Here is a 20,330-nt window from a genome sequence, read left to right on the forward strand (position 1 = left end):
GCGTTACTATGGAAATCAATATGAAATGTCAAAATGACATTTCAGTATTCTATGTTTATTCAGTATTTCTATCAAGTACAATTTTTTGATCGTTTAAGCTAGTCAAATCAAGTTTATGTGATTCAACAGAAAATTTAAAAACGTTGTATATAAAAAAGTTCTTTTTATCTTGTAATTATTTTCATTGAACATTTCCACCAGTTTGCTCAAAATATGACTTTGAATTTTGTCAAATCTCTTTCCCTCACTTCATAAATCGTTTTGTACTCCCACAGCATAATAATTATTAACTATTAATAGTATTTTCTTTTGACAGCGGTCGGTGTGGTAGCTCAAAGAGGTGGCTGTTGGTGACTAAAGAGTGGATCATCACTTACGTGGTTAACTTATAGTATGCCAATAAAACCGAAATAAAACGAATTGATTAATGATTACGACCATACTCAATTATTTATTGTAATATTGTACAAACTTCGTATTACATGGATTATAAATATTGACTTCCTTTTCGCATATAAACACAGCTGGTATATTGCATGGAAAATCGTCAAAATCACCGTTACCAATCATGGCACCACATCTATCGGTTTTATTTCTGATCGCTAGTCCATCATACCAATTCAAGTATCCAGCTTTTTTCAATAAATCACCTGTCAAAGATAAAACAGATTAGTTGATATTAGGAATAATTTATTACAGATGTATCTCATTATAATGACTTTATATACCTTTTGATTTTTATTATAGCTTTAAACGATGGAGGCTAATTTATTGGTCATTATTTTGGAATGAAAAAGGTGACGAGAACTAAGCCTGTTCTCACATACAAAGTCGACTCGACTGTAATACGCCGAATTTCTCGATGTATTTTTTTTGTCATTTTTGGCAAATAGCATCGCACCAATGCGACATTTTTGATTAAAAAAAAAACATCTGCTTGTAGCATGTAGTAAATTTCACTCGATAAAATCTTACATCGGTGCATGCGCAGGTGCTGTTTTAAATATAGATTGCTGACCATGAACTCCGTACTATATTTTTGACAGTACAAGCAGAAGGTAGTACAATTTTTGAATAAATCAATATTGCGGATAGATTGATACGATAAATTAGCCCAATCCTCAATATTCCGAAAAGATGATTTTGATTGTGCAGTTTGGAAGTCGCATTGAATTGGGAATAGACAATTCTTTATTTCTAGGTAGTACCTTGGGTCCCGAATTATTTTAACTTGGGCCTTAAGCTCAAATTACATTGCCAGTTTCTCAGACCAACCGTCTGCTACAACTGCCTCCGATCGTAAAAAGTCACGTTTGAGTCGTTCCCTGGAGGAGTCGTGATATAATTAGAACAATTATAATTTTTTGGGCTTGATTCACATGAATATTACCGAAAACGGACGAAAATATTTGAATTAACCTTGAGCTTCCAAGTATGGCTGCACGTGGCGTATCCTGTCTTACGCTTAAGGCGTAAAACCCACTTAACGGAGCGAGTGGGGCTCTCGCGCAAAATTTCACAAGTGGCGTGTAAGTCATCGAAAATACAACGTAATCAAATACGCCAGCGCACACTGGATTTTACGACGCATTGTGCCCGCCTGCCCCATGAGTCACCGTTTTTTGGCTTCTCAGCGATACGACTTAACGAAAATACTACGTAGTCTATTCATTGAACACGGCAAGCAAAATCACGCTCCTCGAAGCGTCGTCGATAGACGGGCGAGAAGCCATTATTTAGGAACAGTGAACTCTTTGTTTAGTTATTGCGTGTCCGATATTAATTACAAACCCCGAGAAATTTAATAATATTTGTATTGCTTTGTTATGACTGTTATGAGAGATGGTGATAATAATAATTATTTTGTGCTCCTTGAGCCCCTTATTACATAGGTGAAGGGTAATTCGCGGGTGGGAGGGGGCCTTCACAGTAGTGAGCGCACCGAACGCTTTTTTGGTGGGCTTTATGCCTTAACGTAACAATGCAAATTTGACGTTAAAATAATGAAGGCTTCCTGACGTTATTCATTATTCTAATAGCAATAATAAATACAAAACGAAAATAATACTCTAGTAAATACAATCAGCAAAACGTGATTTGGCTAAAAATCATCTGAAATAGTTTCGATTGTTTAGTATTGCCATCAAGCTGATTAGATATTTTTTTGCTTTACCTATAATTGTTGTTCAGACTAGTAACCGACCAATGGATATACGAGGTTGCTGGTGTAAATAGACCTTTACGATTATTATATCAATGCCTACTTGGATAATACTTTGTTAATAAATGTTACTTCATTATGACAGCTACCCGTACCTTTTACAGTAACAAATGAATTGTATCTAAACATGTCGTGAAATCCTATTAACACATAATAATCATGGGGTGCATCTAAGATCCAATTTTTTTCATCATTGAAAATGTCCAGGATGGCATCCCTTTCAGCTTCACTGTTGATTATTGCTAAATAAGCTCCTTCAGACTCGCAAATGGTACGGGCTTCAGGCCACGTCTTTATGTCCAAGTGGAGATGGTAGACACTTTTTACTGTAGGCACGCGGTATTCCCCTGATTGGAAAAATACATATTATGTATTACATATTATAATAAGCAAAATATATCATTATAGCACATGCATACATGCATAGATTTACTGGCAATAATTATTATAAATTAAAGTATCGCGTTAATTACTGTTACACAATACTGTGCACACAAAAGTGCCGATTGTCTAAAGCGTAAGTGAACGCGTTTTTTGTCATTGTGTGATGCTATTTTTGTAATTGTAAAACATCAAAATGTTCTGCGTGGTGAAGTTCTTTTTTTCCCGGCAGGTTTGCTACTGTTATTTTACTGTGCATGCGCATATCTCACGTTTGTAACTATCGCGTGAAAATTCAGAAGCTGCTAAACTTTTATCATCCATACATGCAGTATTGTAACTTGCATTTTTTATTGTTATGGTCACAACAATACGTATTATCAGCACTAAATCTATACGGGCTATTATGTATATTTCATTTGTTGGGTATTATTGTAAAGCTTTTACAGTTTCCACTTATTTGGTAACTATGTTAATATTAATTTGTGCACATATTGTAATACTATACTCCATAATATAGTTACTTATAATACATTTTTAAATAGACAACGTTCGAAGAATAAAAAAGTTAATTTAATAACATTACATATTATACTATAATCAAGTTCAACATTCATTATTTTTATCATAATCTTCGTTATATACGTGATCCTGTCAGACATTTCGCTTCCATCCTTTGCTTTTCCTCAAACAAAATGGTTGCCAGTGTTGCCAACTGTCGATTCAAAAATATACCAGAGGCTAGTTAGATGATTTCGTACACCAGGGTTTCCCAAAATTTTTCTGCAATGGAACACTTCGCAAACCCGGAAATTTGAACGCAACACTTAGTTTATTTTGTTGGTTATTTATTAGCGCAGCTAACCGTTCTGCAAATTTTGGCAACTGTCGGTAAACTGACAAGATTTGTCAGCCGGTCAGTTAAAAACAATATACCCCATCTTTTTCATGCGCACAGTGTGAGAAAAGCGGGCCCCGAGGCTAAAATCTTTGGCGCCCCCCCTACTTATCGCTAAGGTTAAAGGCAATGTGACGATCTACAGTTGCATATTCCAAATGGTGTTCGAGATTGTTAATGGTGTTAAAACACTTTTATGTTGATATGCACAATTATGGGTATGTCAAATATCGACAATAATCAAAAATTGTAAGTATGTCAAAACCACATGTTATTAAATGATAGTTACTTAAAATGCTTGAAGCTTTTGCTTTTTTTTTACTATTAGTGCATGTTTGTGATGTGTGTTTATCTCACTCACGATCTCTCACGCCGGGTCCCCCGTAAGCCCAGGCCCCCAGACTAGAGGCCCGTCAGCCACCCCCTTGTGGGAGCCATGACCTATCTAGATAGTTGACGTCATAAACATCAGTGGAGATTGATCATCACTCGCCTTTTAATATAAAGTAGATTCTTTAATTATTTTAGTTTTACTTATTTTACTTCTACTTAGTAGAAGATCTTTAAATGATTGTGTTTCAGTGTATAAAACCTTTCCAAATGGTCGCGGAACACCTATTCAGGTTTGGCGGAACATGCCGTACACAATGGTTAATATTTACAAATATTATATCCTCTTTGATACTCCTAAAAGTCTTGCATTTAAAATTCGATTTCTGACCTAAAAACTGCATTTATTATTTGGGTAAAATATATACATTATTTTCTAAATTCTTTCATTTTTATGCCATACACAGCAGATGCGTATTTTGTAAGCTACACGCATATTAATAATTTAAGTTCTGGAAAAGTTACCACATTGTTACCACAAAGATAAGTGCGAAACTTTCCCTCCCGACCACAATATTATGCAAGTCATCTTAGTTAGTTACATCTAGCTACCGAAATTTTGGTGTTTCATTTATATTGGACCTTTGTTTGAGTTTTCAATCATTTTATTTCAGTTTAGCTATTTTTACATGTCAATAATTATAAATCATTTCATTTTCTCTCACTTTGTCTATGTTTACTTTACGAAGATTATTAATCATTAAATTCTATTCACTTAACCAGTCAATATTTGTTTGCTATAAAACATTATAACTATTCTAGTCGCCTGAAGAATGTTCTTGTTTTCTATACCATTGCATTGGCGATCCCCTTGAAAGTACCTTGCGATTCACATTATTTGTTTGATCAATGATTGATTTTTTATAAACGCTAAAATCTACTTAAAACTATGTGGATATTGTTTGAAGACAAAAACCAGAAGCTTGTTGAAGATGTATCATTATTATCACTTACCAAAACATCCGGTTTTATTTCGGGCTGCACATTTTCCCGCGCAATATTTATTGCAGGCAAGTTTATTTCCATAATACGGGCTTGACTTAGTACGCCTACATCCGCTTAACCCCCAGTTGGCTAAATCACCAGTTATAGTTTTAGGAGTGATGAAGTTTTCCGGGAGTTGACATCCTGTGAATTAATGTATTGTAAAAATATATAGATATGTACTATGATACATATAAGTCACATAATTGATTATTTCCATTATTCAGTAATATAATGGAATTATGCAATAACTATGGTTGTTACACATGTTGATTGAATGGTTTCCGAGATCCAGTTATAATCCTGAACTATATTTTCCATGACAAAAACTAACATTATGGGACGGGTAGCATTCCAAACCACGTAAGCCGTGAAATAAAATGAAATACAAATCCGTGACTAATTAAAAGATAATAAATGTGCACACACAAATACCTCACAGCTAAATACATTTAGAGCCTGCATTCTATAAACTGGCGTACACGTCACACGGAAAGCATTGTGCCATCGCATTCAACTGTTTCAAGTTTTCAATGGGAGGGAACGAGATGGATGCTGAAGCGGGGGGGGGGGGGGAACGGGCACGCCAGCTTATAGAAGACAGACTCTAATAATACAATATACAGTAGGAACTTACTTATATTGGTAGGTTTATTTGGCTATGACTTTTTATTTTAACTGTGATTACTTACTCGAGCGATTTCCACAAATTTGACTGAAACTTTTAACTAAATAATAATGCCGAAGTGTAGTCTTATTATTGGCTGTTTATTTATTTATAGAAACGGATTGTCTTTTCATACCCCCCCCCCCCCCTCTCTTAAATTTTCTGTTCTCTGTAAATTAACGCGCTACGTAAAGCGACTTGTCGCTAACTTAATCAGTCAACCAAAGGTCTTTTTTCGCTTCAACTTCATACATTTAAGCTCTCTATAGTCTATATAGTACTATAGATGGAATATTTCACCATCTTCGATTAGGTATATATAATTTTATTAAATTATTCAAATCGCAGAGTGGAAAAAAATCCAGTGGGAAAAGGTTATAAAAGTTTTGGTGATGAAAGATTTTCTGATATATAAAAAATGGTGTAGATTGATTAATCAATTTTTCTTCAGCCTCTTTGGGAACAAAGCTTCTGTAACGATAATTATTTTGCGTATGTATTAAAACACAATTTCCGGGATATTGACAGGACTCGAAATGAATCTGAGCAAACCGGAGCGCCGTTCTGGTTTATGAAATCGGCAAAGATATCGCTCAGTCTCATGGACAAATTAATTTGACAATCTGAAATAGATAAGCCATAATAACAACAAATCTAACACATCTATTTTATAAAATATACATGACTATGTATATTTTAGAAAAAATATCGAGCGCTCCGGTTCGTATTTTTTTTTATTTCGAGCGCTGGATATTGACAAGTTTTTCGTATGTATTGGTGGTCTCCCACATTCAATCTGCTGGAAACTATGGTTGCTGGAGACCGGCTGACATTTTGTGGGAGACTTAAGAAGCTTGTGAAAGATATTAAACTTACAAAACAATTATATTGGTAGTCTAAATTTTATTTTACATTATCCAAAAACTGAAGCCTAAAATGGGCATGAGATTTTTGCACAGATTTGACAGATAAAACAAAATGGCGATCATAATTTCAATTCTCTCATAGTTATGGCCTGACTCAGTTGATATTACCAAGATATCGGACAAAATTGTCCCATGATTTTCATCTGATTTGATTTATTTTAAGTTGGGTCGTATATTTTATAGTGCTGAATACAATATTGATGTCACTAAAATACCAAGATGGTCAACTATTTGATTATTTAATTGTAATAATTAAGAATTACTCAACACAATCAAAACAATCCTACCATACTTGAGTAAGTTATTCAGTTAGTAGTGATTTCCCACGACTTCGTCTACGTGAAAATCTTAAAACTAAACGAATAAATACACGGATTCTACTTAATGTCAATTAAACTATACAAACAACGTAAAAGCTGATCAAGTTTTACGAATATTGGCTAAGCAATTTTTGAGTTAGGTATATCCGAACAGACAGACATCCCAATTTTGTTATTAGTTTAGATTGTTTATTAATAGGTATGTTCTTAATTTAGCTAATTTTATATCTTGTATGACTTGAACCTCATTTACAGAGTTACAGAATTTTAAAAATTTGTATATTTTTAATTGTTGTATTTGTTTGTTATCTCTTTTTGTAAATGAATAATCATTAAAATACAGAAGTTGTCAAACTAAAAGAGTTTACGTAAACATTTTGGCGAAAAAGTGTTACTTACCTATCTATTTATGTAGTTAGATTATTAAGCTAAGGATATATTCTTCAACTTTCCTATATCAGAAGGTTATAATTAATCGCAAAAAAACAATTATTTTTAGGATACGAGTATGTAGTAAAGAATAAATTATGACGGAAACCAATAAAAAATATTTCCTAAAAATTTTCAAATTATCAGTTATGGATTAGAAATCTCAATACATCCTGACACTTACCTAGGTTATCTGGAACACAGCCATGAAATGACTTGCACGTATTCAGAGTTGTCGATTTCTGACAAATAAAATTTGTTTTAACATTGCAATTGATATCACTAAATTCCCCGCTACGTGACATAGCGCCACATCTCTCCCACTCACCAGTACGGTGATCTGGCTCACCCTTTTCCCACTTGATGTAATAATATTCAAGTGGTATACCTTAAAAAAACAATATCATTAATTATTTAAAATTAGCAGACGTGCTTGCGTGTGATACGGTCTCAATTTTCACGGTATTAAAACTTAGACTCTCTGAGAATTTTCTAGAAAAAAATCGAATCTAGTTCGAGGTGTGTATGGGGTTCAATTCATTAAAAAAAACCCAGTAAGAAACTGGACATCACAATAATATAAAATAGTCCTAGTAGTACTACTAGTAAAACTAAAAATATGTTATCTCTTTTTTGGGACCAACTACTTATGTGTATGATTTGACAAAATATACATTTTGCGTTCACCTTGTGGCAGGGCTCGAAATGAACCGGATCGTACCGGAGCGCGGTTCCGGTTCACGGAATGTGTAAAATTATCGCTCCGTCTCGTGGAAAAAATATTTTGACCATCTAAGCTAGACTCGAACATCTGACACACTTATTTTTATAAAATTCACATACAATTTGTTAACTATTTTTTAATTGATTTGTTTCTTTGTTAAACACCACAACAAGCCGTGAACCCCGATTACAGTGGTAAAACTCCCAGGTTTGAGGCATTTATATATTAGATTATATAAATATATTTTGACCTCACCGGGAATCGAACCCGGAACTCCCGGATGGAAAGGTCATCGCGTTGCGCACTGCATCACAAGAGTCGCCATCTATGTTAATATCTTCAGAAAATTTCGAGCGCTCCGGTTCGTAAACTTTTCCGTTTCAAGCGCTGCCTTGTGGATATCTACCATAGATCAGAGCAACACCCATTTCTTAGAATTATATAATATATATTACTTAATCTTTAAATGATGTATTCCTTAATCTTTAAAAATACATTATATATTATTTTTAACACTACAACAGGCCATGGGGAATGAATGAATACGAGTGTAATTAGTAATACTAGTCAAAAAATTCCCCAGAATTTGAGAAAATTACATAAATATATTGTGACCTCACCGGGATCGAACCCGAAGTCCTGCGGCTTGCCGCCCAAGAGGCAAAGGATGAAAAATAATATCGTAATCTTACCTGATTCAGATATATATTCGTTTTGTATAAATACGTCGTGAAAGCCAATCCATATATTCTTTTTTTTTTTCGAAAAATTCTCGCCTAAAAACCATTTTATTGTATTTAATTCATCGGCATTCGCTGGAATCGCAAGAATTGCACCATCTTTTCTACATGCTAGCGAAGCCTGGATCCAATTTCTTGTACTTTTATAATATTTGTATGATTTACCCACCGTGTCGTAAGGTTTATATCCTTAAAAAGAACATAAAATATAAAACATACAACTATTTCTGATTATTTTATAATAATTAGTGATTAATAATAAACGTCAATAAAATAGAAATGCTATTTTTATCCTGAAATCTTTTAGGTAATACGCTAATCTCTTAACTAAACGCCACTTTGTTGAATTATCAACGCTTTCACTTCGATTTATGCACTCCCAAATTATTGTCTATCATTGTACTTGGACACACTTGACTACAATTTAATATTTTCAGAGATATGCGACGTTTAAAATCACGTTTCCCACATATTTTGGTGATTTTCTCGACATTTAAAGTCACGTTCTCAAAATACACGGTGGTCACTGTTATGATATTATTTAATAAACATTTTCTCTTCATAGCCTTCGATGATTTCATTTAAATCTAATAACGTGACATTGGTGTTCAATGATTATCAGCGCGGAAAAGTTTAAAACTACATACAAAATTGCCATTATTATTCACTTTCTCCACTCTAAAATGATACTTCACTGGGTGCATCATTTCACAGACTGCAACGATTTCATTAGCTTTTCTATCACATAATTATTTTGTTGACTGTCAATTCATGGTGGAACTGCATTGTATTGTTGTTTTAATTTAATAAAACGCATTTTTTTTGTAATACTTATTCCAATTTTAATCAATAAATTAGGACCAGTTTCGTCCGCCTCAAAGGGATATTTTCAATTCAAAATATCCCTCTGAGGCGATTAAAAATGTCCCTCTGAGGCGAACGAAACCGGTCCTAATTTATTGATTAAAAGTGGAATAAGTACTACAAAACAAAAAAAATGCGTTTTATTAAATTAAAACAACAATATCACATAACTATAATTTTCAACTAAAGAACCATTTACTGTAAGAATAATAATTTAAGAGTAATGCACTGTGCATGGGTTTTATAGACCATGAGAAGGCGTTCGATTCCATAAAAAATGTTCAATACTCGACCCACTCAGAAATCAAGGAATCTCCGGGTGCTATATAAATTTTTTCAATAATATATCCATTGCGCAACAGCATCTGTAAATATCCATAAACCATCGCGCAGATTTCCTATCAGCAAAGGTGTCCGATAAGGTGATACAACATAACCTAAACTATTTACAGCTACCCTTGAAGACTTATTCAAGCAACTTGACTGGAATGACAAAAAGATCCTCATAAATGGAGAATACCTCAGTCATCTGCGCTTTGCCGATGATATAGTATTTTTTTCACAAGACTCAGAAGACCTTCAAACCAGAATGCAGGAACTCGCTGAAGTAAGCAGCAAAGTTGGCTTGAAAATAAATGTAACAAAGACGAAAGTCATGTTCAACTGCTTTGCGGGCCAACAAGAGATCCTCATCAATGGCGCTCAGCTCGAACAGGTGAATAACTACATCTATCTGGGACAAAAAGTGTCTATAGATGGATGTATATTTGATGAAATTGTTCGTAGAGTAAAGCTAGGCTGGAGTGCTTTTGGCCGCCTGAATAATGTTTTCAAAGGTGACCTTCCACTGTGCCTAAAGCGCAAAGTGTTCAACCAGTGTGTGCTTCCCGTAATCACATATGCGTGCAAAACATGGACTCTAAGTAAAAGAGAGACTCAGAAACTTGGAGTACCACAACGCGGTATGGAGAGGTGCATGCTGGGCATAACGCGAAAGGACAAAAAGAGGAATGAGTGGATAAGCAAGCAGACAAGGGTTTGCGATATGATAGAGTTCATTAAAAGCTTCAAATGGAGATGGGCTGGACACATTCCTAGAAGAAGAGACAATCGTTAGACGAATTTAGTTATCCAGTGGGACCCAAGAGGTACAAAACGTCTGCAAGGTAGACTTCGAGGCCGCTGGATCGATGAAATGAAATGAAATGAAGTTCTGCCGAATTACGTGGCAACGCAACCCACAATACCGAGAGAAGTGGAAGAAACTTAAAGAGGCCAGCAGTAGATAGATGCAGGCTGATGATGATGATGATGATGAATGTAGAATATTTAGTTAGGTACGTGAGTAAATAAAATTCATGTGACATTTTGTGCTGGTAATTAATACACAATGTTTATATTATATTTTTTTTAATTGGAGCGTCCCAATCATTTATGCTTAACTTATGATCTAAGCAGGGTGAAGTAAGTAAATAATCGTCTAGAAAGCCTATATAAATAAAAAATAATTTGTAAATTTTGTACAATATTCCTGTCGCTTCAATACGTAATATAATTTAATATATAGTTGTCGCAATATGTCTGCATATAGAAGCGCTGCATAGTATATTTACCACTAATACTTAAGCGTTCAAAGGTTGTAATAATCGTAAATTTATTCATTTTTTGTATGAAGACGACCAACTACCGACATATCCACTATGATACCCACAGCCTACCTAATTCCAAAATTCCAAAAGTTATTCTTCCCTATTGATTTCATACTAAAACATAACAGAGTGCAGTATGTGATTAATTTGTAAAAAATATTATTTTTCATTATATTATTATGATAATAATTGTCCTCTACTCGTAAAGTAACTCGAAGTCCTAAAATTGTCACAAAATACAAATTTGTATGAATCGTTACATTAAAACTATAAAAGATTAGGCGTTGATTATCGCCATTCAATACAATAAAGTTAATAAACATACTATTGACACTATTAATACCTTTATTGTCACTGAGTAAAATTCCACAACTTAAATAAATAATTACTATTAAAAAATATGCCCTAGAACAAGACATAGCGGATTTTAACAAAATGTATGCTACAGAGAAACATGTCTATAATACAACTACAGTACATAAAGTATGAAAAATTCAATTATAACTATTGTGTATAATAGAAATAATAATAAATCAATGTTTAAAACTTTCAATTGAATGATGTTTGAAAAATAGTTCGATGTTTGTTATAATTGTGTTTTCTAAAAAAAATGTAAGTACTTAATAAATAATAAACACTGCATTTTCTAGAAGCCCCGATAAAAGGCTTGATAAAAATATCCAATAGCCAACATTAAACTCAACTGCATTGAAAGTAGTCTCCACAATGATAGGGGAAATACTACTCATTATGAGTAGCTACCTAGTGTTTCCCTCATTATGAGGATAACGCACTACATAATCCTGGCTTTGTTAATAATGAATCTTTTTGTAAACTAATATTTTCGATTCAATCCGTATTGTGACTTATTTTACGCTGATTTATATTCTTCTTTAGTAAGGACCCATTCTCTTTCTAATAGTTCATAATAAAATATATTGCTATGTCCAATACTTTCATTCAAGCACTCAAGTATTAACTTTTTGTGTTGGGTACATAGCTCCAATATATTCTTTTTTTTAGTTATAAATGTGCATTTCATAATATTATTACTTTATTTGACGTGAAACTTCTTAGGATGCGATAGGGAAGTAAATGATATTCAGTTACCTACGTAGAAAAATAGTTAACTCAGAAACAATGGGAACTGAAACATCTAACGGGTAAGGAGAAGCAGGTAACCGATCTCGAATAAGGAAGAATACTGGATAAATTTAAACACGTGTCAATAATACGTCATACGTCGAATACTGAAAACTGTTATCGGTTTATGCATTGACATTCATTTAACATGGGTGTATAACACACACAATTGCACGTCTATAATGTGTAGTTCATTTTCGTAGGACACTCACACATGTAAAGCCTGAGTCAAACTTTACTGTATTGGTATTACGTAGCCTAACGGAATTTATAATGTTTGAGGCTTTCACGGTTGTTTTTTATCGTAGTATATTCTTGGGTTTTCACCGTGTCTCCTTCTTCTCCGGTCGTAATGATCGACAGATTACTCTGAGCAACGTTTGCTCTTAGATAATCGGATTCAATTTGACATTCTTAGAGCAACGTTTACATTCACATACATACACTACATTTCATCATAAAACATATTTCTTGATAATGGCCTCTGCAACGAGCCCGAAACGTCGAGTAAAGAAGGAAGAAGGAGACACGGTGAAAACCCAAGAATATACTACGACAACGGAATTTAATTTATTATCTGTTCTGCGAGTTTGACTGATTTAAATATTATAAGACAGATATAAAACTAGTGATAATTATTGTCGTCATTACAATAGTATTGCCCAAGCTAAAAAATTTTAAGTCTCATCTTCAAATCTGTGTGCTGCCAGAAATCAAAAAAGTTGGATAACAAAGTTAAACAAAAGATTTATGTTACTTAATAATGACAATATTTAACATTCGTCACGAGTAGGTTGAGTACTCAGATACAAGAAGTGGAGTGGTAAGGCAACTTGCATATTTGACCCAAATAAATAAAAAATATTTGTTATTGATAAATAATGATCTAAATATGTTTGTTCTAAGCAGATCAAGCGTTGCGTAGGGTTGACAAATTCTTAACGGCGTAAATTAAAGAATGAATGCGAGTAATACAACTATTCGTGGTAGATTCAGCGGTTGACATTGTTTTTTACAACTTAAATACAATGTCAAAATTAAAATAGTATATCATGGCATTTTGAGTCTGCTTACGGTAAATTGACGATGTATATCACTGCCTACCAGTGGTGAGGGTTGGAGGTAGGCTGTTAAGATTCGATATAAATAGTACAAATTAAACTTTGTCAGCCATACGTATATATTGCTTTCATTGAACTAAAAATACAATTTGCAAATGGTGCTGGTTAGTTTTGAAAATTCAATTTAAACCCTACCTAACCAAACCCTAATAGTTTATGTATGTTATGAACGATCGGACAAAAGTAGCGCATACTTTCATACTTATTTGTTTTCGTTGAATTAAGAATACTTTTATTACATATGGTACCGGTTAGGTTTGTTTTAAATTCATTACGCCCTACATAGCCAAACCATAATCGATAAAAATATTCTTATATCTATAAAACATCTAAAATGATGTATGGTTTAATGGCATATTTTTAGATATTTTATAGACAAAGGAAATCAACTATGGCTTGAATTAGGGAGGGTTTAATTTTAATTGATGTTAAAAAACTAACAAATACTATCTACACTTTATAGTGTTAGGTAAATGATAATAAGATAAGCGCTATTTATGTCAGATCATAACAGCCTACCTCCACCATTCGCCACTCCTGTCTACTGGTTTCTACTACTTTGTAATTTATCTCTCGATACATATTTTAATATTGTTTGGTTATTCAGTTAGGGATTCCACTATATTTTACAAAATGTTTCTAGTCTAAAAAAATATCACTGGTCTAGAACAACATTATAAATTGTTAGCAAAGTGAAAACGCCCTAATTGTTTTTCAGTATTCATTATTTTCGCATGTCCTTGGGCATTCCAATTAGTTGTAAATATAATATATTCAACAATAATTCCTAATTATTTTTTGAATGCTGTAATTTATCGTGCCCCCGTTATTACCGTAATGTCAGTACACAAAAATATTTTAATAAGCAGGTTATCACTTCAATAAATTCGAGCATATAAAATATTGAGATTGTTTGTTTTATTATCAATTCTAATAATTAATAATATAAAAACAGTTTATTCAAAAATGTCATTGAAACCAGTTCTCTTTCTCACAATATCTTTAACTATAATACATCAATTTTCTTCAGTCGCATGTAAGTACTCACTGGTATTTAAAAAAAAACATAAAGAGTGATGAAACAAAGGGTGGTTTCACACTGAGAATACATGACGTATCCGATGTAGATATGGCGGATACTGAATTTACAGATATGTCTTCACCCCGATAAACCCATAGAAATGCGATATATATTTACATATTTTCGCATGCCGCGTCATCTAAAGCGAAGTAAAGAACTAATCACACAGCGGATCGCATTTTCAGTAGATTTTCGTGGTCTAAACCCCAAATTGTCGCTCTGAGATTGGACAGTTTTTCGACAGATGTGACTCAATACTGCTGCTCATCAACCTGTCCAATATTGTTCCATTACATGAAGCCAGCGCTCGAAATGGAAATATTTACGAACAGGAGCGCTCAATAATTTCTTAATAATCAATATTAATATTGTGGAATATGTATATTTTATAAAAATAAGTGTGTTAGATTTTTTATTGTCTGGCCTATCTAGTTCAGATGGTCAGATAATTTTTCCACGAGACGGAGCAGAGCGATGATTTTGCGGATTTCATGAACTTGAACGGCGCCCCGGTGCGTTCTTGTCCATTTCAAGCCCTGCATGGAGGAGCGTAATCTAAAATCTAATTTCATTCTAAACAATAGTATATATTGTTTAGAAAACGATGTGTTTTAAAGTATGCCACCACTAACTATTACACTAAAATATAACTAAATAAAAAATACGTTTTACATTATAACCATCCTTCTGTAATGACATGAATCCATTTATATGACACCTACAAATATTAAATAGTAAATGATATACAAATACCAAAATGATTTGAGGATTGTTTCTTAATTTTAGCCCAAGACCTATTTCGAGATGATTACGAGTTCGTGAAGATAATTAATTTATACATCAAAGGGCATAATATCAAAAATAATTGGGTAAATGCTGTTGCGATTTGTAAAGCGGAAGGAGCCAAATTGTTTGTGCCAAAATCTGATTTCGATGTTAGAACTGTGCTAACAACTGTAGGCAATCAGAACACGCAGTTTTGGGTTGGTATCCATGACATGTTTTCTGAAGGTCAATTTACAACTATAAATGGTAAGAAATTCACACTCAATATTATGATTATTCTTTTATTGCTAATAATTTATATTGCGAAGCACGGAAGACTTAAACTCTTTTGGGCCTTTTATTTTAAGGCATCCCTCGCTTCCCCCATTTTATTTAGAATAATTTTAATATTGTTATCACTTTATTGTTCAATAATAAGAATAATTTGTTATTTTATAATGTAGATTATTAAAGTAACTTAAAAATTAACCATTTACTTCAGCTAAAAAACAAAACAAAAAATAAGATAACTAACACACCACGTGTCCACCATTAATTTTTTACTATATTTTATAGTCGTACACATGGCTTAACCAACGTAGTATTTCAAATCCAGATTCAAATTTATATCTTATTAAAATAGTGAACTTTTTAAATTACGTAAGTAGTATTAAACAGCATCAAAAAATAAATAAATATAAGAAGCAGGTATGAAAAGAATATAAACATTAAAATACAAAGACTATCAAGTACGTTGAAAGTATAAATGAATGCCCGTTATGACTGTTTTGCTGAATTCATAAACACTCGTAATACGTTAACGAATTACGATCCAGTTCTATATTTAGAAATAATTATCAATTTCATTTATAATATATTTTGGTGTATCACGTCGGGGTCACCATTATGGGGTATGAGTATTAGATTAAATTAATAAAAAAAAACAAATAACTTTAGTAAGTATTTATCGATGTGCGTAGTATCTTACACCTTTCAAAATTTTGACGTGATCGTAAAAACCAATAAAAGTGAGTAAAAAGTAAATAAAGTAGGTAAACTATGTTATCAACGCTCGCAAAGTCGTGTTGTCTTCGCACCGGTGTTGTGGGTGAAATGTGAAGGATATTCCCGATTCGCTATAATATTATATTTAGGGTCAGCCTACTAGAGAAGATTTTCTTCTTCAAGTTTTCATTCCAAACAATAATAATTATTACAGTATGTATGATATCTTAATTATTATGACTATAGTCATTAAATGTACTACTCGCAGGTGAAATAATTTCCAAAGGATATAATACATGGTATCCTGATTATCCGGATGACATTTACGGAAAACAAAACTGTGTCGCTTTGGCCGAGCGTGGTATAATTAATGCATTGTGTGATTCTAATAAGAAGTTCATTTGCATTAAAGAAGCTACCAGTAATTCAAGTCGTAACCTTGTTTGCGATACATATGACCCAGGTTAGTTTTATTTATATTCAATATTTTGTATATGTCATAATATTATGAATAATATATTATAAAACTTTAATGTAGTATTACTATATCAAGATCCATTTTTTCTCATTCAAGAAATTTTCATTATTGGGTATACCAGACATATGTAATCTTGCTAAAATTAATACTCATATAATGTTCTTGATAAATAAGTTACGCTGTCTTGTAAATATTATTAACGTTTTCACTGCCAGGTAAATTTAACTAGATGGATAACTGTTATTTTTACTATTTTTGGTGTCAAATAAATCACTTTAATTATGAAAATGTGTAAATTTTAAGTTGTGATTATATACACGACGCTTGTGGCTTGACGGTACGTATAAACTGGCCAGCAAAATCTAAAATAGATGATCCAAAACCAAAGATTCACAATTTAATTTATAAAACTTAAATATTAACTGAGCTGTAAATCTTCAGAACATAATATGAAGAGTTGCAAATAAAACAAGTAATATTGTTAAAATATAATGCGATAACCCTACATATAAATAGATAAACAGTGTCATAAAAATATAAGTAATGAAGTAGGTATACCGAGTAAGATAAATTTAATATTATATATCATGTCTTAAGAATTTATGTAAACAAAGTTCACCTAAACTGACCTTTGTGTAAGTTACAAAATTTTATTGGATATCACCAATCAACGTTGCCAACAAAGATTTATTAGCAAATTGAGCGTTTTTGAAGGTATCTGGTGTATGGCATTAAATCCAGATTTATTTGTAAATCAACATTTTGAACTTTGGTACCCAAAGTATATGACATCAATAATCAATAATTAAATGTAATGCACAATATTTAAGCGATGGCCAAATTTTGTTTACTTAGTTATTGTGAAACAATAAATTCTCCTTCAATCTTTTTCCTCATGAAAACAATGTTCATAAATAATACACGAATTATTTTTTTATTGCTTTTTCCTAGATAATTTTATTTTGAGAAAATATATCATTTTTTTATCATATTAATAGTATAATAAAAGTTGGCATACTAGAGAAATATAATATATAAAATTAATAAACCACTGATTTATCAAATGATTATCAGGTTATATCAAAAAGTTGTATCTCAAGAACGAAGATGGTACACAAGATTGAGTTTTGATCCTATTCTCTCTTCTCTCAGTCAAAATCTGTTATGTGCATTGCATTTTAAGTAAGCTATCTCTATGAATGAGGCACTCTAAAGAGAAATGCAGGTAGTAAATCATATTATAACTGTGTTTTTTTTTCAGCTTATACTTACAACGAAGAAGCTGACCGATGCTATAAGTTGCACGTGAACGCTATGAACTGGAGAGATGCATTTAGGACGTGTCAGTGTGAACAAGCACACCTAGCAGTAATAAACTGTTTAAGCGAAGCCAACATCCTAATGGGCCTAATTAACAGATACCCTGCTGACATCTTGTACGGAAATTTTCATAAGACATTAATCCACTTAGGATTCAATAATTTATTTAATGAAAGGCAATTCATGACCATTGATGGTAAATAATAATTTAAATTATTAAACTAAAAAAATATATTTGTGGGTATTACTGTTAAATGCAACTATTGCTCCTTATTCAAATATATACTTCCATTATACTATATATATATATTCATATTTATCATTATACATTATATGGGTATGGAGTATGAACTTTACTATTGATATCGGGTAGATAGCGAACCAATTTTTGGTCGATCGAATGGTTTAAAAAATCTACGATATTGTACGGTATCTATCTTTTTATTTACACTGGATTAAAATTTGAATTATTTTACGGGGAAAATTTCTGATATTTTTGTATGTAAATAACTAAAGTAGAAAATTAGGTACTGTTCGGTTATCAGGAATACAGCGGAAAACACATTTTGAAAATAGTTGATATACTGGATTATTTGTTAAGTTAACCAAACCTAACCTAACCCAACCTAACCTAACCTAAACTAAACCAAACTAACAAATAATCCTGTATATCGGGTATTTTCAAAATGTGTTTTCCTATGTATTCCTGATAACCGAACAGTACCGAAAATTAAATTATAATACTACAATCTGACCTTAACTTAAAAGCTAAGAATAATCAGCTCACATAATCTAATAAATGGTCTACTTATGTTTAAAAGCAAAGGTCATTTTTTAAATATTAGGCCGCATCAATATTTACCTAGGAGCTCCTAAATTCTATAAATTTCAAATCCATATATTTAAATAAGCACTACCAACTATACATAGTTCCCTGTGACTCAATCATAGGTTGCGTACAATGATGTTTTACCTGTTTCATTATGTTTTAAAATTCCAGGACAAACCCTGAGAGACGCTGGATACGATGTCTGGGCAATCGGCCAACCAGATAATTTCGCAGGCTCAGAACACTGCGGCAGCATGTATCGCGATGGAACATTAAACGATCTTAATTGTGACACAATTAGCGCCATGTTCGTGTGTGAAAAACCTCTGGGCAATCCGAATGCTGTTGAAAAATTGTCAAGATTTGGACAATAAATAAACAGGTTCATTTTGTAGATAAAAAAAAATAAACAATAGGTATATAATGTCGTTGTGCTAAAATTCTTTTCATACACATAAGCCATGTTCAAATATGAGTCGAATTTCAATCCGTTACATAGGTACCTACTAAAGAAAATGTGTTAAGTGAAGTTATTTGGAAGTATAATTGTATTCCTTTATAATATATATGTTTCCATGCCTGTCCAAGGTATTTAGCCACCTGTGCAATCAATCCACCGAAATACTATTTAAAAAAAAAAGTTACCAATGTTACATACCTCACATCATTGCATAATATTTAAATACCCCTGCATTAAAAGTATTTTGAATGTTGGTGTGAAGTGTAGTTGCAAACTAAAATAACGACATGGGTTGTTACAAAAAGCAGCGAAAGAAAATAATAGATATATCCATGGCCCCCATAAGGGGGGGCTGACAGGGCTCTAGTCTAGGGGCCCGAGCATATGGAGGGCCCGGCATTGCAGGTCAAGCAGTTAAGTAAGATAAACATACACCACAAATTTCTTCAAATAGTAAAAAAAATCGCCTGCGGTGCTTGCTTGCAAACTTATAACATTTTAAAATATGTTGCTATGCGATGTAACTTGATGTGATCAGATGATTGATGATGTGTTATAATTGTTTTTAATGTTTTTCTTGAATAAAAAAATAGTTTTTTACCCAATATGGCAAAGGGTCATATGTTACTTGAAGACCACAATAAGGGATTGCAATCAATGCTTCATAATAATATGAAGACGAGTGCCGACGACTCAATAATTCAAGTAAATTTATTTAAAAATACAAAAAAACAATAAAACACTCTTCATTTTACCTCGTGGAATCATGGGTTTCCACGAAATAACATCACACTGCCCTTGACCTTAGAGATAGGTAGGGGGACCCGCCAAACTTCCTGGCCTAGGGGCCCGCTTCAGAACGTGGAGGGTATGGATACATATGTACCAGAAAACAATTGTTTTAGATGTACGAAAGAAATATTTATATAATAAAT

At 32.7% G+C, this 20,330-nt stretch overlaps 1 protein-coding gene across 1 annotated transcript; it reads right to left on the reverse strand.

Moving 5' to 3' along the window:
• Positions 1-323: 323 nt before the first annotated feature.
• On the reverse strand, positions 324-19,271 carry LOC147064756 (uncharacterized). Its single transcript, XM_085958033.1, has 5 exons — positions 19,080-19,271; positions 7,401-7,604; positions 4,845-5,018; positions 2,317-2,568; positions 324-650 (listed from the first exon to the last, which is right to left on the reverse strand). The coding sequence occupies exons 1-5, from the start codon at positions 19,240-19,242 to the stop codon at positions 448-450; spliced, it is 996 nt and encodes a 331-aa protein (XP_085814159.1). The 5' UTR covers positions 19,243-19,271; the 3' UTR covers positions 324-447.
• Positions 19,272-20,330: the final 1,059 nt, after the last annotated feature.

This window comes from Rhyacophila brunnea, unplaced genomic scaffold (assembly GCF_057557595.1).
Source record: "Rhyacophila brunnea isolate RB1 unplaced genomic scaffold, BYU_Rbru_1.0 scaffold_7, whole genome shotgun sequence".
Classification (NCBI taxonomy): Eukaryota; Metazoa; Arthropoda; class Insecta; order Trichoptera; family Rhyacophilidae; genus Rhyacophila; species Rhyacophila brunnea.